Source organism: Coloeus monedula (assembly GCF_965178545.1).
Source record: "Coloeus monedula genome assembly, chromosome: 40".
NCBI classification, from domain to species: Eukaryota; Metazoa; Chordata; class Aves; order Passeriformes; family Corvidae; genus Coloeus; species Coloeus monedula.
Genome location: NC_138820.1, coordinates 80,684 through 102,669, shown reverse-complemented (window position 1 = coordinate 102,669; position 21,986 = coordinate 80,684). Strand labels below are relative to the sequence as shown.

The 21,986-nt window shown below is 61.1% G+C and overlaps 1 protein-coding gene across 1 annotated transcript in view; it reads left to right on the top strand.

Annotated features, from left to right (window-relative positions):
- LOC309584519 (multifunctional procollagen lysine hydroxylase and glycosyltransferase LH3-like) overlaps positions 1–21,986 on the top strand; it is a gene marked incomplete at both ends in the record, with an annotated part of 48,820 nt that overhangs the window by 10,838 nt on the left and 15,996 nt on the right. The window contains 9 exons of the mRNA XM_082300563.1: positions 409–575; positions 1,395–1,507; positions 2,960–3,023; positions 5,563–5,660; positions 7,397–7,495; positions 8,582–8,713; positions 15,991–16,106; positions 16,742–16,846; positions 19,751–19,876. Of these exons, the coding sequence (XP_082156689.1) occupies positions 409–575; positions 1,395–1,507; positions 2,960–3,023; positions 5,563–5,660; positions 7,397–7,495; positions 8,582–8,713; positions 15,991–16,106; positions 16,742–16,846; positions 19,751–19,876 (1,020 nt within the window). The remainder of the gene's footprint in view (positions 1–408; positions 576–1,394; positions 1,508–2,959; positions 3,024–5,562; positions 5,661–7,396; positions 7,496–8,581; positions 8,714–15,990; positions 16,107–16,741; positions 16,847–19,750; positions 19,877–21,986) is intronic.

Here is a 21,986-nt window from a genome sequence, read left to right as displayed (position 1 = left end):
GCTCCCCCAGCTATGACGTGGTGTTCGCGGGGGTGATTCTGGTGGTTTTTGGGTGATTTTAGGGGTTTTGGGGGTGATTTGGGCCAATTTTGGGGGTTTTTGGGGTGGTTTTGGCTGGTTTTGGGTGATTTTAGGGGTTTTGGGGGTGATTTGGGCCATTTTGGGGTGATTTTGGGGGTTTTTGGGGTGGTTTGGGGCCGTTTTTGGGGTGGTTTGGGGCCGTTTTTGGGGTGATTTGGGCCGGTTTGGGGCTCCCTGACCCCGTTGCTCCCCCAGCTATGACGTGGTGTTCGCGGGGGTGATTTTGAGGGTTTTTGGGGTGATTTTGGGGGTTTTTGGGGTGGTTTGGGGCCGTTTTTGGGGTGATTTGGGCCGGTTTGGGGCTCCCTGACCCCGTTGCTCCCCCAGCTATGACGTGGTGTTCGCGGCGGGGCCCCAGGAGCTGCTGGCCAAGTTCCGGCGCTCCGGGGCCGGGGTTCTGTTCGCGGCCGAGGGCTTCTGCTGGCCCCAGGAGGGGCTGGCCCGGCTCTACCCCCCCGCGCCCCCCGGGGGGAAGCCCTTCCTCAACTCCGGGGGTACCCGCGGGGCTTGGGGGGGTCCTGAGGGGATTTGGGGGGTCCTGGGTGGGGTTTGGGGGGTCCTGAGGGGGTTTGAGGGGTCCTGGGTGGGATTTGGGGGGTCCTGGGTGGGGTTTGGGGGGTCCTGAGGGGGTTTGGGGGGGTCCTGGGTGGGGTTTGGGGGTTCCTGAGGGGGATTTGGGGGGTCCTGGGTGAGGTTTGGGGGGTCCTGAGGGGATTTGGGGGGTCCTGGGTGGGGTTTGGGGGGTTCTGAGGGGGTTTGGGGGGTCCTGGGTGGGGTTTGGGGGGTCCTGAGGGGATTTGGGGGGTCCTGGGTGGGGTTTGGGGGGTCCTGAGGGGATTTGGGGGGTCCTGGGTGGGGTTTGGGGGGTCCTGGGTGGGATTTGGGGGTTCCTGAGGGGGATTTGGGGGGTCCTGGGTGGGGTTTGGGGGGTCCTGGGTGGGATTTGGGGGGTCCTGGGTGGGGTTTGGGGGGTCCTGAGGGGGTTTGGGGGGTCCTGGGTGGGGTTTGGGGGGTCCTGGGTGGGATTTGGGGGTTCCTGAGGGGGATTTGGGGGGTCCTGGGTGGGGTTTGGGGGGTCCTGGGTGGGATTTGGGGGGTCCTGGGTGGGGTTTGGGGGGTTCTGAGGGGATTTGGGGGGTCCTGGGTGGGATTTGGGGGGTTCTGAGGGGCTTTTTGGGGCTCCCGGGGCTGTTTTTGGGGTCCCTTTTTGGGTTTTTGGGGCTCCCGGGGCTGTTTTTGGGGTCCCTTTTTGGGTTTTTGGGGCTCCCGGGGCTGTTTTTGGGGTCACCCAGAGGGTTTTGGGGTCCCTTTAGGGTTCGTGGGCTTCGCCCCGGCCCTGTGGGCTCTGGTCGAGCGTTGGCACTTCCGGGACGACGACGACGATCAATTGTTCTACACCCAGCTCTACCTGGACCCCGAGCTCAGGGTGAGCCCCAAAATCCCCCCAAATCACCCCAAAATCCCCCTGAAAATACCCCAAAAAACTGAGCCCCCAAATCCCCCAAATCCCACCCAAAATCCCCCCAAATCACCCCAAAATAGCCCAAAAATATCCCAAAAAACCCTGACCTTCCACAGCCCCCAAAGCCCCCAAATCGCACCCAAAATTACCCCAAAATCCCCCCAAATCACCCCAAAATCACCCTGAAAATACCCCAAAAAATCTGAGCCCCCAAAGCCCCCAAATGCCACCCAAAATCCCCCTAAATCCCCCCAAAATAGCCCAAAAATATCGTAAAAATCCTGAGCCCCCAAAGCCCCCAAATCCCCCCCAAAATATCCCAAAAATATCCCAAAAAACCCGGACTTTCCACAGCCCCCAAACTCCTCCAAATCCCACCCAAAATCCCCCAAAATTACCCCAAAATATCCCCAAAAAACTTGAGCCCCCAATGCCCCCAAGTCCCGCCCAAAATCCCCAAAAAAAAACCCCAAAATCCCCCCAAAAATATCCCAAAAAAATCCCAAAAATATCCCAAAAAACCTGAGCCTCCAAAGCCCCCAGATCCTGCCCCAAATCCCCCAAAATCAGCCCAAAAATACCCGAAAAAACCCGGACTTTCCACAATCCCCAAACTCCTCCAAATCCCACCCAAAATCCCCCCAAATCACCCCAAAAATATCCCAAAAAACTGAGCCCCCAAATCCCACCCAAAATCCCCCCAAATCACCCCAAAAATATCCCAAAAAACTGAGCCCCCAAAGCCCCCAAATCCCACCCAAAATCCCCCAAAATCACCCCAAAACCTCCCCCAAACCCTTCAAAATCCCCCAAAATCTCTCTCAAATCCCCCAAAACCCCTGAAAATACCCCAAAACCTCTCCAAATACCCCCAAACCTCCCCAAATTTCATGTAAATCCCCCAAAATATTCCAAACTCCCCCAAAATCTCCCCAAAACCTCCCCAAAACATCCCCCAAACCCCCCAAATCTCCCCAAAATACCCCAAAAATCCCCTCCAAAGCTCCTCTGACCCCCCCAAATTCATCCAAGGCCCCCCCAAACTCCCCCAAATCCCCTCAGACCCCCCCCCCAGGGACCCCCCAAATTTTAGGACCCCCCCCCAAAATCCCTTTTTTCCCCTTTAACCCCCCTAAAGACCCCAAAAATCTCTTTTTCCTCCCCAAAATCCCCTCAGACCCCCCCAAGGACCCCTCCAGACCCCCCCCAATTTTAGGGACCCCCCCAAAATCCCTTTTTCCTCCCCAAAATCACCCCAGACCCCCCCCCAGGGACCCCTCAAATTTTAGGGACCCCCCCAAAATCCCTTTTTCCTCCCTCAGACCCCCCCAAAATCCCCCCAAACCCCTCCCCGACCCCTCCCTGACCCCCCCCCCCCGATTTTTGGGGTGCCCCTGACCCCCCCCGTGCCCCCAGGAGCGGCTGGGCCTGGCCCTGGATCACCACTCCGGAATCTTCCAGAACCTCAACGGGGCCCTCGGTGGGACTGCGCGGATTTTGGGGGGTCCTGGGGGGATTTTGGGGGGTCCTGGGCGGATTTTGGGGGGTCCTGGGGGGAGTTTGGGGGGTCCTGGGGGGATTTTGGGGGGTCCTGGGGGGAGTTTGGGGGGTCCTGGGGGGTCCTGGGGGGATTTTGGGGGGTCCTGGGTGGATTTTGGGGGGTCCTGGGGGGAGTTTGGGGGGTCCTGGGGGGTCCTGGGGGGATTTTGGGGGGTCCTGGGGGGATTTTGGGGGGTCCTGGGGGGTCCTGGGGGGATTTTGGGGGGTCCTGGGCGGATTTTGGGGGGTCCTGGGGGGATTTTGGGGGGTCCTGGGGGGAGTTTGGGGGTCCCACGAGGGATTTTGGGGGGATCCAGGGGGGATTTTGGGGGTCCTGGGGGGAGTTTGGGGGGGTCCTGGGGGGATTTTGGGGGTCCCATGAGGGATTTGGGGGGGATCCAGGGAGATTTGGGGGGTCCCACGAGGGATTTTGGGGGTCCTGGGGAAATTTTGGGGGGTCCCACGTGATTTTTGGGGGGGTCCTGGGGGATTTTGGGGGGTCCTGGGGGGAGTCTGGGGGTCCCACGAGGGATTTTGGGGGGTCCTGGGGGGAGTTTGGGGGGTCCCACGAGGGATTTTGGGGGTCCTGGGGAAATTTTGGGGGGTCCCACGTGATTTTTGGGGGGGTCCTGGGGGATTTTGGGGGGTCCTGGGGGGAGTTTGGGGGTCCCACGAGGGATTTTGGGGGGGATCCAGGGAGATTTTGGGGGTCCCATGAGGGATTTGGGGGGGTCCTGGGGGGATTTTGGGCAGATTTTTTGGGGGTCCTGGGGGATTGTGGGGGAATTTTGGGGGTCCCATGAGGGATTTTGGGGGGATCCAGGGAGATTTTGGGGGTCCTGGGGGATTTTGGGGGGTCCTGGGCAGATTTTTTGGGGGTCCTGGGGGGAGTCTGGGGGTCCCATGAGGGATTTTGGGGGGATCCAGGGGGATTTTGGGGGTCCCATGAGGGATTTGGGGGGGTCCTGGGGGATTTTGGGGGGTCCTGGGGGGATTTTGGGGGTCCTGGGGGGATTTGGGGGGGTCCTGGGGGGATTTTGGGCAGATTTTTTGGGGGTCCTGGGGGATTGTGGGGGAATTTTGGGGGTCCCATGAGGGATTTTGGGGGGATCCAGGGGGATTTTGGGGGTCCTGGGGGGAGTCTGGGGGTCCCACGAGGGATTTTGGGGGGATTTTGGGGGAGTTTGGGAGTCCTGGGGGGATTTTGGGGGGTCCTGGGGGGATTTTGGGGGTCCCATGAGGGATTTTGGGGGGATCCAGGGAGATTTGGGGGGTCCCACGTGATTTTTGGGGGGGTCCTGGGGGATTTTGGGGGGTCCTGGGGGGAGTCTGGGGGTCCCACGAGGGATTTTGGGGGGATCCAGGGGGATTTTGGGGGTCCTGGGGGGATTTTGGGGGTCCCATGAGGGATTTTGGGGGGTCCTGGGGGGATTTTTGGGGGTCCCATGAGGGATTTGGGGGGGATCCAGGGGGATTTTGGGGGTCCTGGGGGGATTTTGGGCAGATTTTTTGGGGGTCCTGGGGGATTGTGGGGGAATTTTGGGGGTCCCATGAGGGATTTTGGGGGGATTTTGGGGGATTTTGGGAGTCCTGGGGGGATTTTGGGGGGTCCTGGGGGGATTTTGGGGGTCCCATGAGGGATTTTGGGGGGGATCCAGGGAGATTTTGGGGGTCCTGGGGGATTTTGGGGGGTCGCAGGGGGAATTTTGGGGGTTCCTGGGGAGTTTTGGGGGGAATTTGGGTGGATTTGGGGTTCCCAGGGGGGTTTTGGGCGTCTGGGAGGATTTTGGGGGGTCCCACGAGGGATTTTGGGGGGGTCCCTGAGGGGGGATTTTTTGGGGTCGTGGGGGAAAATTGGGGGGATCCCCGGGGGGATTTTGGGGTTCCCAGGAGGATTTGGGGGGGTCCGGGGAGAATTTGGGGGTTCCTGGGGGTGGTTTTGGGGTTTTTGGGGGTGGTTTTGGGGTTTTTGGGGTGTTTTGGGGGTGTTTTTGGGATGATTTTGGGGTGATTCTGGGTTTTTTGGGGTGTTTTTGGGGTTTTGGGGGTTTTTGGGGGTGTTTTTGGGGTTCTGGGGGTGTTTTTGGGGTTTTTGCGGTGTTTTTGGGGGTGTTTTTGGGGGTGTTTTTTGGGTTTTGGGGTGTCTTTGGGGTGTTTTGGGGGTGTTTTTGGGGGTGTTTTTGGGGTTTTGGGGTGGTTTTGGGGGTGTTTTGGGGTGTTTTTGGGGGTATTTTGGGGGTTTTTTGGAGGTTTTTTGTGGGTGTTTTTGGGGGTGTTTTTGGGGGTGTTTTGGGGGTTTTTATGGTGTTATTGGGGTGTTTCTGGAGTGTTTTGGGGGGGGTTTGGGGGTGTTTTTGGGGTTTCTGCGGTGTTTTTGGGGGTGTTTTTGGGGTTTTGGGGTGTTTTTGGGGGTGTTTTGGGGGTTTTTGGGGTGTTTTGGGGGGGGTTTTGGGGGTCCTTGACCCCCTTTTTCCCCCCAGACGAGGTCATGATCCGCTTCGAGCCGGGGGGCAACCGAGTGAGGAACGAGGTCAGCGGGGCCCTGCCGGTGGTGATCCACGGGAACGGCCCCACAAAGGTACCAAAATCCCCCAAATCCACCCCAAAATCCACCCCGAAACCCCCCTGGGGTGATCCATGGGAACGGCCCCACAAAGGGACCAAATATCCCCAAAATCCACCCCAAAATCCACCCTGAAACCTTCCTGGGGTGATCCATGGGAACGACCCCACAAAGGGACCAAATATCCCCAAAATCCACCCCGAAAATTCCCCAAATCCACCCCAAAATCCACCCCAAAAATCCCCAAATCCACCCCAAAATCCACCCCAAAAATCCCCTAAATCCACCCCAAAATCCACCCCAAAACCTCCCTGGGGTGATCCACGGGAACGGCCCCATAAAGGTACCAAAATCCCCAAAATCCACCCCAAAATCCACCCCACATCCACCCCAAAAATCCCCAAATCCGCCCCAAAATCCACCCCAAAATCCCCCAAAATCCACCCCAAAAATCCCCAAATTCACCCCAAAACCTTCCCCCAATACCGGGGGGGGTCCCTGGGGGGAGTTTTGGGGTGGATTTGAGGATTTTGGGCTCAGTTTTGGGGGGTTTTTGGGGTCAGTTTGGGGGTGGATTTGGGGGGTTTTGGGCTCATTTTGGGGTGGATTTGGGGGATTTTGGGGTCAGTTTGGGGGGTTCTCTGTGGGGTTTTGGGGTGGATTTGGGGGGTTTGGGGCTCATTTTGGGGTGGATTTGGGGGATTTTGGGCTCAGTTTGGGGGTGGATTTGGGGGGTTTTGGGCTCAGTTTTGGGGGGTTTTTGGGGTCAGTTTCGGGGTGGATTTGGGGGGTTTTGGGGTCAGTTTGGGGGGTTCTCTGTGAGGTTTTGGGGTGGATTTGGGGGGTTTTGGGGTCAGTTTGGGGGGTTTTGGGGTCAGTTTGGGGGTGGATTTGGAGGGTTTTGGGGTGGATTTGGGGGGTTTTGGAGTCAGTTTGGGGTGGATTTGGGGGGTTTTGGGGTGGATTTGGGGGTTTTTGGGCTCATTTTGGGGGGTTTTGGGGTCAGTTTGGGGGTGGATTTGGGGGGTTTTGGGGTGGATTTGGGGGGTTTTGGGCTCATTTTGGGGGGTTTTGGGGTCAGTTTGGGGTGGATTTGGGGGATTTTGGGCTCAGTTTTGGGGGGTTTTTGGGGTCAGTTTGGGGTGGATTTGGGGGATTTTGGGCTCAGTTTTGGGGGGTTTTTGGGGTCAGTTTGGGGTGGATTTGGGGGTTTTGGGGGTGGATTTGGGGGGTTTTGGGCTCAGTTTTGGGGGGTTTTGGGGTCAGTTTGGGGGGGTTTTGGGGTCAGTTTGGGGGTGGATTTAGGGGGTTTCTGGGTGGATTTGGGGGATTTTGGGCTCAGTTTGGGGGGTTTTGGGGTCAGTTTGGGGTGGATTTGGGGGGTTTTGGGGTGGATTTGGGGGGTTCTCTGTGAGGTTTTGGGGTGGATTTGGGGGGTTTGGGGCTCAGTTTTGGGGGTTTTGGGGTCAGTTTGGGGGTGGATTTGGGGGGTTTTGGGGTGGATTTGGGGGGTTTTGGGCTCAGTTTTGGGGGGGTTCTCTGTGAGGTTTTGGGGTGGATTTGGGGGGTTTGGGGCTCAGTTTGGGGTGGATTTGGGGGGTTTTGGGGTCAGTTGGGGGGGTTCTCTGTGAGGTTTTGGGGTGGATTTGGGGGGTTTGGGGCTCATTTTGGGGGGTTTTTTGGGGGGTTTTGGGGTCCCTGGGGGTGTCCCCGATCTCGGGGTGTCCCCAGTGGCCCCGCTGGCCCCGCAGGTGGCCCTGAACTCGCTGGGCAATTACGTGCCCGGGGGCTGGAGCCCGGGGGGCTGCGGCGACTGCGACAGGGACCTGAGACCCCTCAGGGGGACCCCGGTACGGGGGGGGGGAGGGGCCCGGGGGGGTTTTGGGGGGTCCTGGGGGGGTTTTGGTTGGATTTGGGGGGTCCTGGGGGAGGAGCTTGGGTGGGTTTGGGGGTCCTGGGGAGGTTTTGGGGGGTCCTGGGGAGGTTTTGGGTGACTTTTGGGGGGGTCTGGGGGAATTTTGGGGGGTCCTGGAGGGCTTTGGGGGGTTCTGGGCAGTCCTGGGGAGGTTTTGGAGGAATTTGAGGGGTCCTGGGGGGGGAGCTTGGGTGGGTTTTGGGGTCCTGGGGAGGTTTGGGGGGGGGTCTGGGGGAATTTTGGGGGGTCCTGGGGGGATTTGGGGAGGTTTTGGGGGAATTTGGGAGGTCCGGGGGGGGGTTCTTGGGGAATTTGGGGAGGTTTTGGGGGGTCCTGGGAGGATTTGGGGAGGTTTTGGGGGAATTTTGGGGGGTCCTGGGGGGATTTGGGGAGGTTTTGGGGGGTCCTGGGAGGATTTTGGGGAGGTCCTGGGGGTCTTTTGGAGGAATTTGGGGGGTCCTGGGTGGGTTGGGGGGGTTGGGGAGGTTTTGGGAGTCCTGAGGGGGTTTCTGAGGGGGTTCCAAGGCTCTGTGGGGTTTTTTGGGGGGGGGCTCAGAAGGTTTTTAGGGGGGGGGCAGATTTTGGGGGTTCCCAGCTCTCCGTGAGGGGTTTTTGGGGGGATTTTGGGGGTTCCCGGCTCTCTGTGAGGGGTTTTTGGGGGGGTTTGGGGGGATTTTGGGGGTTCCCCGCTCTCTGTGAGGGATTTTGGGGGGGTTTGGGGGGGATTTTGGGGGTTCCCAGCTCTCCACAAGGGGTTTTTGGGGGGGTTTGGGGGTTCCCATCTCTCTGTGAGGGGTTTTTGGGGGGGTTTTGGGGGGATTTTGGGGGTTCCCAGCTGTCTGTGAGGGGTTTTTTGGGGGGGTTTTGGGGGGGTTTGGGGGTTCCCAGCTTTCCATGAGGAGTTTTTGGGGGGGGTTGGGGGGTTCCCAGCTCTCTCTGAGGGGTTTTGGGGGGTTTTGGGGGGGTTTTGGGGGGGTTTTTGGGGTCCCCCTGAGCCCTGAGTCCTCCCCCCTCCCCCCAGGCCGAGTCCCTGCCCTGGGTGCTCATCGGGGTCTTCGTGTCCGAGCCCACCCCGTTCCTGCCCCAATTCCTGCGGCGCCTGCGGGGCCTGAGGTACCCCCGGGCCCGGCTGGGGCTCTTCCTGCACAACGCCGTGAGTGGGACCCCAAAATCACCCAAAATCACCCCAAAATCATCTAAAAAACACCCCAAAATCACCCAAAAATTCACCCCAAAATCACCCAAAAAATCCCTAAAAGCCGCCCCAAAATCCCCCCAAGAAAACCCCAAATCACCCCAAAATCACCCCAAAAACCTCCTAATCCCAGCTGAGGCTGTCCCTGCACAACGCCCTGAGTGGGACCCCAAAAACCCCCAAAATCACCCCAAATTCATCCCAAATTCACCCCAAAATCGTCTCTGGGATCCCCAAAACCCCAACCCCCCCAATGTCCCCCAATGTCCCCAATGTCCCCCAATGTCCCCCCAATGTCCCCCAATGTCCCCAATGTCCCCCAATGTCCCCCATGTCCCCAATGTCCCCCCAATGTCCCCCCAATGTCCCCCCAATGTCCCCAATGTCCCCCCAATGTCCCCAATGTCCCCAATGTCCCCCAATGTCCCCAATGTCCCCAATGTCCCCCCAATGTCCCCCCAATGTCCCCCCAATGTCCCCAATGTCCCCAATGTCCCCCAATGTCCCCCCAATGTCCCCCCAATGTCCCCCCAATGTCCCCAATGTCCCCAATGTCCCCAATGTCCCCCCAATGTCCCCCAATGTCCCCCCAATGTCCCCCAATGTCCCCCCAATGTCCCCCCAATGTCCCCAATGTCCCCTCAATATCCCCCAATGTCCCCAATGTCCCCCAATGTCCCCCAATGCCCCCAATGTCCCCAATGTCCCCCAATGTCCCCCCAATGTCCCCCAATGTCCCCAATGTCCCCCAATGTCCCCAATGCCCCCAATGTCCCCAATGTCCCCCAATGTCCCCCCAATGTCCCCAATGTCCCCAATGTCCCCCAATGTCCCCAATGTCCCCAATGTCCCCCCAATGTCCCCCAATGTCCCCAATGTCCCCAATGTCCCCCCAATGTCCCCCAATGTCCCCAATGTCCCCAATGTCCCCCAATGTCCCCCCAATGTCCCCCAATGTCCCCAATGTCCCCCCAATGTCCCCCAATGTCCCCAATGTCCCCCCAATGTCCCCAATGTCCCCCAATGTCCCCCAATGTCCCCAATGTCCCCCCAATGTCCCCAATGTCCCCAATGTCCCCCAATGTCCCCCCAATGTCCCCCAATGTCCCCAATGTCCCCAATGTCCCCAATGTCCCCCAATGTCCCCCCAATGTCCCCCAATGTCCCCCCAATGTCCCCCAATGTCCCCAATGTCCCCAATGTCCCCCAATGTCCCCCCAATGTCCCCAATGTCCCCAATGTCCCCAATGTCCCCCAATGCCCCCAATGTCCCCAATGTCCCCCCAATGTCCCCCCAATGTCCCCAATGTCCCCAATGTCCCCAATGTCCCCAATGTCCCCCAATGTCCCCCCAATGTCCCCAATGTCCCCCAATGTCCCCCCAATGTCCCCAATGTCCCCCAATGTCCCCAATGTCCCCAATGTCCCTCAATGTCCCCCCAATGTCCCCAATGTCCCCCCAATGTCCCCCCAATGCCCCCAATGTCCCCAATGTCCCCCCAATGTCCCCCCAATGTCCCCAATGCCCCCAATGTCCCCAATGTCCCCCCAATGTCCCCAGTGTCCCCCAATGTCCCCAATGTCCCCCAATGTCCCCCAATGTCCCCCCAATGTCCCCCAATGTCCCCAATGTCCCCAATGTCCCCCAATGTCCCCCCAATGTCCCCAATGTCCCCAATGTCCCCAATGTCCCCCAATGCCCCCAATGTCCCCAATGTCCCCCCAATGTCCCCCCAATGTCCCCAATGTCCCCAATGTCCCCAATGTCCCCCAATGTCCCCCCAATGTCCCCAATGTCCCCCAATGTCCCCCCAATGTCCCCAATGTCCCCAATGTCCCCAATGTCCCCCAATGTCCCCAATGTCCCCAATGTCCCCCAATGTCCCCCCAATGTCCCCAATGTCCCCCAATGTCCCCCCAATGTCCCCAATGTCCCCCAATGTCCCCCCAATGTCCCCAATGTCCCCAATGTCCCCCCAATGTCCCCAATGTCCCCAATGTCCCCAATGTCCCCCAATGTCCCCCCAATGTCCCCAATGTCCCCCAATGTCCCCCCAATGTCCCCAATGTCCCCCAATGTCCCCAATGTCCCCAATGTCCCTCAATGTCCCCCCAATGTCCCCAATGTCCCCCCAATGTCCCCCCAATGCCCCCAATGTCCCCAATGTCCCCCCAATGTCCCCCCAATGTCCCCAATGCCCCCAATGTCCCCAATGTCCCCCCAATGTCCCCAAATGTCCCCAATGTCCCCCCAATGTCCCCAATGTCCCCCAATGTCCCCAATGTCCCCCCAATGTCCCCCAATGTCCCCCAATGTCCCCAATGTCCCCCCAATGTCCCCAATGCCCCCAATGTCCCCAATGTCCCCCCAATGTCCCCAATGTCCCCCAATGTCCCCAATGTCCCCAATGTCCCCCCAATGTCCCCCAATGTCCCCCAATGTCCCCCCAATGTCCCCCCAATGTCCCCAATGTCCCCCAATGTCCCCAATGTCCCCAATGTCCCCCCAATGTCCCCAATGTCCCCCAATGTCCCCCCAATGTCCCCCCAATGTCCCCAATGTCCCCAATGTCCCCAATGTCCCCCAATGTCCCCCCAATGTCCCCCTCAATGTCCCCAATGTCCCCAATGTCCCCAATGTCCCCAATGTCCCCCCAATGTCCCCCAATGTCCCCCCAATGTCCCCCCAATGTCCCCCCAATGTCCCCCAATGTCCCCCAATGTCCCCAATGTCCCCCCAATGTCCCCCAATGTCCCCCAATGTCCCCAATGTCCCCAATGTCCCCAATGTCCCCCAATGTCCCCAATGTCCCCAATGTCCCCCAATGTCCCCAATGTCCCCAATGTCCCCCCAATGTCCCCAATGTCCCCAATGTCCCCCAATGTCCCCCCAATGTCCCCCAATGTCCCCCAATGTCCCCCAATGTCCCCAATGTCCCCCAATGTCCCCCAATGTCCCCAATGTCCCCAATGTCCCCCCAATGTCCCCCCAATGTCCCCCAATGTCCCCCAATGTCCCCCAATGTCCCCAATGTCCCCCCAATGTCCCCAATGTCCCCCAATGTCCCCCAATGTCCCCAATGTCCCCCCAATGTCCCCAATGTCCCCCAATGTCCCCCAATGTCCCCAATGTCCCCCCAATGTCCCCAATGTCCCCCAATGTCCCCAATGTCCCCCCAATGTCCCCAATGTCCCCCCAATGTCCCCCCAATGTCCCCCCAATGTCCCCAATGTCCCCCCAATGTCCCCCCAATGTCCCCCCAATGTCCCCAATGTCCCCCCAATGTCCCCCAATGTCCCCCCAATGTCCCCCCAATGTCCCCAATGTCCCCCAATGTCCCCCCAATGTCCCCAATGTCCCCAATGTCCCCCCAATGTCCCCCAATGTCCCCCCAATGTCCCCCCAATGTCCCCAATGTCCCCCAATGTCCCCCAATGTCCCCCAATGTCCCCAATGTCCCCCCAATGTCCCCCCAATGTCCCCAATGTCCCCCAATGTCCCCAATGTCCCCCCAATGTCCCCAATGTCCCCCAATGTCCCCAATGTCCCCCCAATGTCCCCCAATGTCCCCAATGTCCCCAATGTCCCCAATGTCCCCCCAATGTCCCCAATGTCCCCCAATGTCCCCAATGTCCCCCCAATGTCCCCAATGTCCCCAATGTCCCCCCAATGTCCCCCCAATGTCCCCCAATGTCCCCCAATGTCCCTCAATGTCCCCCAATGTCCCCAATGTCCCCAATGTCCCCCCAATGTCCCCCAATGTCCCCCAATGTCCCCAATGTCCCCCAATGTCCCCAATGTCCCCAATGTCCCCCCAATGTCCCCCAATGTCCCCCAATGTCCCCCAATGTCCCCCCAATGTCCCCCCAATGTCCCCCCAATGTCCCCCCAATGTCCCCCCAATGTCCCCAATGTCCCCCAATGTCCCCCCAATGTCCCCCCAATGTCCCCAATGTCCCCAATGTCCCCAATGTCCCCCAATGTCCCCCCAATGTCCCCCAATGTCCCCAATGTCCCCCAATGTCCCCAATGTCCCCAATGTCCCCCAATGTCCCCCCAATGTCCCCCCAATGTCCCCAATGTCCCCCCAATGTCCCCCAATGTCCCCAATGTCCCCAATGTCCCCCCAATGTCCCCCAATGTCCCCAATGTCCCCCCAATGTCCCCCCAATGTCCCCAATGTCCCCCCCAATGTCCCCAATGTCCCCCAATGTCCCCCCAATGTCCCCCAATGTCCCCAATGTCCCCCAATGTCCCCCCCAATGTCCCCAATGTCCCCCAATGTCCCCCCAATGTCCCCCAATGTCCCCCAATGTCCCCAATGTCCCCCCAATGTCCCCCAATGTCCCCAATGTCCCCAATGTCCCCCAATGTCCCCAATGTCCCCAATGTCCCCCAATGTCCCCAATGTCCCCCCAATGTCCCCCAATGTCCCCAATGTCCCCAATGTCCCCCAATGTCCCCAATGTCCCCCAATGTCCCCCAATGTCCCCAATGTCCCCAATGTCCCCAATGTCCCCCAATGTCCCCAATGTCCCCCCAATGTCCCCCAATGTCCCCCAATGTCCCCAATGTCCCCCAATGTCCCCCCAATGTCCCCAATGTCCCCCCAATGTCCCCCAATGTCCCCAATGTCCCCAATGTCCCCCAATGTCCCCAATGTCCCCAATGTCCCCCAATGTCCCCAATGTCCCCCCAATGTCCCCCAATGTCCCCAATGTCCCCAATGTCCCCAATGTCCCCCAATGTCCCCCCAATGTCCCCCCAATGTCCCCAATGTCCCCAATGTCCCCCAATGTCCCCCCAATGTCCCCCAATGTCCCCCCAATGTCCCCCCAATGTCCCCCCAATGTCCCCAATGTCCCCCCAATGTCCCCCCAATGTCCCCCAATGTCCCCCCAATGTCCCCCAATGTCCCCAATGTCCCCAATGTCCCCCCAATGTCCCCCCAATGTCCCCCCAATGTCCCCAATGTCCCCAATGTCCCCCCAATGTCCCCAATGTCCCCAATGTCCCCCCAATGTCCCCCAATGTCCCCCAATGTCCCCAATGTCCCCAATGTCCCCCAATGTCCCCCCAATGTCCCCAATGTCCCCAATGTCCCCCCAATGTCCCCCAATGTCCCCCAATGTCCCCAATGTCCCCCAATGTCCCCCCAATGTCCCCAATGTCCCCCAATGTCCCCCAATGTCCCCCCAATGTCCCCCAATGTCCCCCAATGTCCCCCCAATGTCCCCCAATGTCCCCAATGTCCCCCCAATGTCCCCCAATGTCCCCAATGTCCCCCAATGTCCCCCCAATGTCCCCAATGTCCCCCAATGTCCCCCAATGTCCCCCCAATGTCCCCAATGTCCCCCAATGTCCCCCAATGTCCCCCCAATGTCCCCAATGTCCCCCCAATGTCCCCCAATGTCCCCCAATGTCCCCAATGTCCCCCAATGTCCCCCCAATGTCCCCAATGTCCCCCCAATGTCCCCAATGTCCCCAATGTCCCCCAATGTCCCCCCAATGTCCCCCAATGTCCCCCCAATGTCCCCAATGTCCCCCCAATGTCCCCCAATGTCCCCCCAATGTCCCCCAATGTCCCCAATGTCCCCAATGTCCCCCAATGTCCCCCCAATGTCCCCCAATGCCCCCAATGTCCCCCCAATGTCCCCCCAATGTCCCCAATGTCCCCAATGTCCCCCAATGTCCCCCAATGTCCCCCAATGTCCCCAATGTCCCCCCAATGTCCCCCCAATGTCCCCCAATGTCCCCCCAATGCCCCCAATGTCCCCCCAATGTCCCCCCAATGTCCCCAATGTCCCCCCAATGCCCCCAATGTCCCCAATGTCCCCAATGTCCCCCAATGTCCCCCAATGTCCCCCAATGTCCCCAATGTCCCCCCAATGTCCCCCAATGTCCCCAATGTCCCCAATGTCCCCCAATGTCCCCCAATGTCCCCAATGTCCCCAATGTCCCCCCAATGTCCCCCAATGTCCCCAATGTCCCCCAATGTCCCCCAATGTCCCCCAATGTCCCCAATGTCCCCCCAATGTCCCCCAATGTCCCCAATGTCCCCAATGTCCCCCAATGTCCCCAATGTCCCCAATGTCCCCAATGTCCCCCCAATGTCCCCCAATGTCCCCAATGTCCCCCAATGTCCCCCAATGTCCCCCAATGTCCCCAATGTCCCCCCAATGTCCCCCAATGTCCCCCAATGTCCCCAATGTCCCCAATGTCCCCAATGTCCCCCAATGTCCCCCCAATGTCCCCCAATGTCCCCAATGTCCCCCCAATGTCCCCCAATGTCCCCCAATGTCCCCAATGTCCCCAATGTCCCCAATGTCCCCCAATGTCCCCCCAATGTCCCCCAATGTCCCCAATGTCCCCAATGTCCCCCAATGTCCCCCCAATGTCCCCCAATGTCCCCAATGTCCCCCAATGTCCCCCCAATGTCCCCAATGTCCCCCCAATGCCCCCAATGTCCCCCCAATGTCCCCCCAATGTCCCCCAATGTCCCCCCAATGCCCCCAATGTCCCCCCAATGTCCCCCAATGTCCCCCCAATGCCCCCAATGTCCCCCCAATGTCCCCCAATGTCCCCCCAATGTCCCCCCAATGTCCCCCAATGTCCCCCAATGCCCCCAATGTCCCCCCAATGTCCCCCCAATGTCCCCCAATGCCCCCAATGTCCCCAATGTCCCCAATGTCCCCCAATGTCCCCCAATGTCCCCCAATGTCCCCAATGTCCCCCCAATGTCCCCCCAATGTCCCCCAATGTCCCCAATGTCCCCCCAATGTCCCCAATGTCCCCCCAATGTCCCCCCAATGTCCCCCAATGTCCCCAATGTCCCCAATGTCCCCCAATGTCCCCCAATGTCCCCCAATGTCCCCAATGTCCCCCCAATGTCCCCCCAATGTCCCCCAATGTCCCCAATGTCCCCCCAATGTCCCCAATGTCCCCCCAATGTCCCCCAATGTCCCCCAATGTCCCCAATGTCCCCCCAATGTCCCCCCAATGTCCCCCAATGTCCCCAATGTCCCCAATGTCCCCAATGCCCCCAATGTCCCCCCAATGTCCCCAATGTCCCCAATGTCCCCCAATGTCCCCCAATGTCCCCCAATGTCCCCAATGTCCCCCCAATGTCCCCCCAATGCCCCCAATGTCCCCCCAATGTCCCCCCAATGTCCCCAATGTCCCCAATGTCCCCAATGTCCCCAATGTCCCCCCAATGTCCCCTCTGTCCCCCCAGGTGCCCTCCCACGCCCCCCAGGTCGAGGCCGCGTGGCCGCAGCTCCGGCGCCGCTTCAGCTCCGCCCGCCGGGAGGGGGAGGGGCTGGGGGGAGGGGCCGCGCGAGACCTCGGCATGTACGGGGGGAGGGGCGAGGGGGGAGGGGCGGGGGTGGGGGAGGGGCTGGGAGGGTCATGGGGGGGTTGGGGACATTGGGGGGAGGGGGCTGGGGGATATGGGGGGAGGGGCGGGGATGGGGGTCATGGGGAGGTCACGAGGGGGGAGGGGGTGTGAGCTGGGGGGAGGGGCGGGGTCAGTGAGTGGGGTCCCTGGGGGGGGTCAGGTCCCTGTTTTGGGGTCCCAGAGGGGGTCCCGGGGGGGTCCCGGTCACTGATGGGTCCCAGTTAGGGGGTCCCGGTCACTGATGGGTCCCAGTTTGGGGGTCCCGGTCCATGATGGGTCCCGGGGGGGGTCAGGTCCCAGTTTGGGGGTCAGGTCCCAGTTTGGGGGTCCCGGTCAGTGATGGGTCCCAGTTTGGGGGTCCCGGTCCATGATGGGTCCCGGGGGGGTCAGGTCCCAGTTTGGGGGTCAGGTCCCAGTTTGGGGGTCCCGGTCACTGATGGCTCCCAGTTTGGGGGTCAGGTCCCAGTTTGGGGGTCCTGGTCAGTGATGGGTCCCAGTTTGGGGGTCAGGTCCCAGTTTGGGGGTCCCGGTCAGTGATGGGTCCCAGTTTGGGGGTCAGGTCCCTGATGGCTCCCGGGGGGGGGGTCAGGTCCCTGTGCCGCCAGGACCCGCGCTGTGACCACTACCTGAGCCTGGACGCCGACGTGACCCTGAGTGACCCCGGGGTGCTGCGGGCGCTGCTGGAGCAGAACCGGTACTGAGTGACCCCTGAGTGACCCTGAGTGAGCCCTGAGTGAGCCCTGAGTGACCCCTGAGTGACCCTGAGTGACCCCGGGGTGCTGTGGGCACTGCTGGAGCAGAACTGGTACTGAGTGACCCCTGAGTGAGCCCTGAGTGACCCTGAGTGAGCACTGAGTGACCCTGAGTGACCCCTGAGTGACCCTGAGTGACCCCTGAGTGAGCCCTGAGTGAGCCCTGAGTGACCCTGAGTGACCCCTGAGTGAGCCCTGAGTGAGCCTGAGTGACCCCTGAGTGAGCCTGAGTGACCCCTGAGTGACCCCTGAGTGACCCCTGAGTGAGCCTGAGTGACCCCTGAGTGACCCTGAGTGAGCCCTGAGTGAGCCCTGAGTGACCCTGAGTGAGCCCTGAGTGAGCCTGAGTGACCCCTGAGTGACCCCTGAGTGAGCCCTGAGTGACCCTGAGTGACCCTGAGTGACCCCGGGGTGCTGTGGGCACTGATGGAGCAGAACTGGTACTGAGTGACCCCTGAGTGAGCCCTGAGTGACCCTGAGTGAGCCTGAGTGACCCCTGAGTGACCCCTGAGTGAGCCCTGAGTGACCCTGAGTGAGCCCTGAGTGACCCTGAGTGAGCCCTGAGTGACCCCTGAGTGACCCCTGAGTGACCCTGAGTGAGCCCTGAGTGACCCCTGAGTGACCCCTGAGTGACCCCTGAGTGACCCTGAGTGAGCCCTGAGTGACCCCTGAGTGAGCCCTGAGTGACCCTGAGTGAGCCCTGAGTGACCCCTGAGTGACCCTGAGTGACCCCGGGGTGCTGTGGGCACTGATGGAGCAGAACTGGTACTGAGTGACCCCTGAGTGAGCCCTGAGTGACCCTGAGTGAGCCTGAGTGACCCCTGAGTGACCCCTGAGTGAGCCCTGAGTGACCCTGAGTGAGCCCTGAGTGAGCCTGAGTGACCCCTGAGTGACCCCTGAGTGAGCCCTGAGTGACCCTGAGTGACCCTGAGTGAGCCCTGAGTGACCCTGAGTGAGCCCTGAGTGACCCCTGAGTGACCCTGAGTGACCCCGGGGTGCTGTGGGCACTGATGGAGCAGAACTGGTACTGAGTGACCCCTGAGTGAGCCCTGAGTGACCCTGAGTGAGCCTGAGTGACCCCTGAGTGACCCCTGAGTGAGCCCTGAGTGACCCTGAGTGACCCCTGAGTGACCCTGAGTGACCCCTGAGTGACCCCTGAGTGACCCTGAGTGAGCCCTGAGTGACCCCTGAGTGACCCCTGAGTGACCCCTGAGTGACCCTGAGTGAGCCCTGAGTGACCCCTGAGTGAGCCCTGAGTGACCCTGAGTGAGCCCTGAGTGACCCCTGAGTGACCCTGAGTGACCCCGGGGTGCTGTGGGCACTGATGGAGCAGAACTGGTACTGAGTGACCCCTGAGTGAGCCCTGAGTGACCCTGAGTGAGCCTGAGTGACCCCTGAGTGACCCCTGAGTGAGCCCTGAGTGACCCTGAGTGAGCCCTGAGTGAGCCTGAGTGACCCCTGAGTGACCCCTGAGTGAGCCCTGAGTGACCCTGAGTGACCCTGAGTGAGCCCTGAGTGAGCCTGAGTGACCCCTGAGTGACCCCTGAGTGAGCCCTGAGTGAGCCCTGAGTGACCCTGAGTGAGCCCTGAGTGACCCTGAGTGACCCTGAGTGAGCCCTGAGTGACCCTGAGTGACCCCTGAGTGACCCCTGAGTGACCCTGAGTGAGCCCTGAGTGACCCCTGAGTGAGCCCTGAGTGACCCTGAGTGAGCCCTGAGTGACCCCTGAGTGACCCTGAGTGACCCCGGGGTGCTGTGGGCACTGATGGAGCAGAACTGGTACTGAGTGACCCCTGAGTGAGCCCTGAGTGACCCTGAGTGAGCCTGAGTGACCCCTGAGTGACCCCTGAGTGAGCCCTGAGTGACCCTGAGTGACCCCTGAGTGACCCTGAGTGACCCCTGAGTGACCCCTGAGTGACCCTGAGTGACCCCGGGGTGCTGCGGGCACTGCTGGAGCAGAACCGGTACTGAGTGACCCTGAGTGACCCTGAGTGACCCTGAGTGAGCCCTGAGTGACCCTGAGTGAGCCTGAGTGACCCCTGAGTGACCCCTGAGTGAGCCCTGAGTGAGCCCTGAGTGACCCCTGAGTGACCCCTGAGTGAGCCCTGAGTGACCCTGAGTGACCCCTGAGTGAGCCCTGAGTGACCCCTGAGTGACCCTGAGTGAGCCCTGAGTGAGCCCTGAGTGACCCTGAGTGACCCCTGAGTGACCCCTGAGTGACCCTGAGTGACCCCGGGGTGATCATTGAGTGACCCTTGAGTGACCTGAGTGATCCCTGAGTGACCCCTGAGTGATCCTTGAGTGATCCCTGAGTGACCCTTGAGTGATCCTTGAGTGACCCTGAGTGATCCCAAGTGACCCCTGAGTGATCATTGAGTGACCCTTGAGTGACCTGAGTGACCTTGAGTGACCCTGAGTGATCCTTGAGTGACCCCGAGTGACCCCTGAGTGATCCTCGAGTGATCCTTAGTGACCCCTGAATGATCCTTAGTGACCCCTGAGTGACCCTGAGTGACCCCTGAGTGACCCCCGAGTGACCCCTGAGTGACCTGAGTGACCCTTGAGTGACCCCTGAGTGACCCGAGTGACCCCTGAGTGACCCCCGAGTGACCCCTGAGTGACCTGAGTGACCCCTGAGTGACCCCCGAGTGACCCCTGAGTGATCTGAGTGACTCCTGAGTGACCCCTGAGTGACCCGAGTGATCCTTGAGTGACCCTTGAGTGACCCCTGAGTGACCCCTGAGTGACCCCTGAGTGACCCAATGACCCTGAGTGGCCCTGAGTGACTGTGAATGACCCCGAGTAACCCCTGAGTGACCCCTGAGTGACCAGTCCGTGTGCCCCCAGGCCGGTGCTGGCCCCGCTCCTGACCCGGCCCGGTCACCTCTGGTCCAACTTCTGGGGCGCCCTGAGCCCCGAGGGCTTCTACGCCCGCGCCCCCGACTACGTGGACATCGTGCAGGGCCGGCGGCGGTGAGGGACGGCGGGGACACCCTGGGGACACCCTGGGGACGGCGGGGACACCCTGGGGACAGAGGGGACACCCTGGGGACACGCTGGGGACACCCTGGAGACACCCTGGGGACACCCTGGGGACACCCTGGGGACACCCTGGGGACAGAGGGGACACCCTGGGGACACCCTGGGGACACCCTGGGGACAGAGGGGACACCCTGGGGACACCCTGGGGACACCCTGGGGACAGAGGGGACACCCTGGGGACAGAGGAGACACCCTGGGGACACCCTGGGGACACCTTGGGGACAGAGGGGACACCCTGGGGACACCTGGGGACAGAGGGGACACCCTGGGGACACCCTGCAGACACCCTGGAGACACCCTGGGGACAGAGGGGACACCCTGGGGACATTGGGGACACCCTGGGGACAGAGGGGACACCCTGGGGACACCCTGGGGACAGAGGGGACACCTTGGGGACACCCTGGGGACACCCTGGAGACACCCTGGGGACAGAGGGGACAGGGACAGGGACACCCTGGGGACACCCTGGGGACACCTTGGGGACACCCTGGGGACAGCGGGGACAGAGGGGACACCCTGGGGACGCCCTGGGGACACCTGGGGACAGAGGGGACAGGGACAGGGACACCCTGGGGATACCCTGGGGACAGAGGGGACACCCCTGGGGACACTCTGGGGATGGCAGGGACACCCTGGGGACATTGGGGACACCCTGGGGACAGAGGGGACACCTTGGGGACACCCTGGGGACACCCTGGGGACAGAGGGGACAGGGACAGGGACACCCTGGGGACACCCTGGAGACGCCCTGGGGACAGAGGGGACACCCTGGAGACACCCTGGGGACACCTGGGGGGGGCTGGGGACACCTTGGGGACACCCTGGGGACACCTTGGGGACAGAGGGGACACCCTGGGGACGGTGGGGACGCCCTGGGGACATTGGGGACACCCTGGGGACACTCTGGGGACAGAGGGGACACCCTGGGCACAGAGGGGACAGGGATAGGGACACCCTGGGGACACTCTGGGGACACCTTGGGGACACCCTGGGGACACTCTGGGGATGGCGGGGACACCCTGGGGACACCCTGGGACACGCCCACTAAAGCCACACCCGCTGGAGACACACCCCTTAGAGCCACGGCCAGTACGGCCACGCCCACTATGGCCACACCCACTGGAGCCACACCCACGATTGGCACACTCATATAGCCACGCCCGCTGGAGCCACACCCACCGTGGCCACGCCCTCCATTGCCACGCCCACCATAGCCACACCCACTATGGCCACACCTATCATGGCCACGCCCACTGTGGCCACACCCTCTATAGCCATGCCCACAGTAGCCACACCCACTTAGAGCCACACCCAACATGGTCACGCCCACCATAGCCACACCCACTATGGCCACGCCCATCATGGCCATGTCCACTATGGCCACGCCCACTGTGGCCACACCCACGTAGAGCCACGCCCACCATGACCACACCTGCTATGGTCACACCCAGAGCCACACCCACTTAGGCCACGCCCACTATGGCCACACCCACTTATAGCCACACCCACTCTGGCCACACCCACTGTGGTGACACTCATATAGCCACGCCCACTACGGCCACACCCACATGGCCCCGCCCACTGTGGCCACACCCACTCAGGCCACACCCCTTTGGCCACGCCCCTCTGTGTCTCTGGCCCCGCCCGCCAGTGGGCGTGGTCAGAGGGGTTTGGTGGGCGGGGTTTGGGGTGGGCGTGGCCTCCAAATTCGGGGGTGGACGGGGTTGGGGGGCTGGATCAGGGTGGGCGTGGCCTGCGGTGGGCGGGGCTTACAATGGGCGTGTCCCGGGGTCACGTGGGTTTGTGGGCGTGGCCTGTGGTGGGCGTGGCTTGCAGTGGGCGTGCCTCAGGGTCACGTGGGTTTGTGGGCGTGGCCTGGGGTGGGCGTGGCTCGCAGCGGGCATGTCCCGGGTCATGCGGGTTTGTGGGCGTGGCCTGGGGTGGGCGGGGCCTGTAGTGGGCGTGGCCCGGGGTCACGTGGGTTTTGTGGGCGTGCCCTGGGGTGGGCGTGGCTTGTAGCGGGCGTGGCCCTGGATCACGT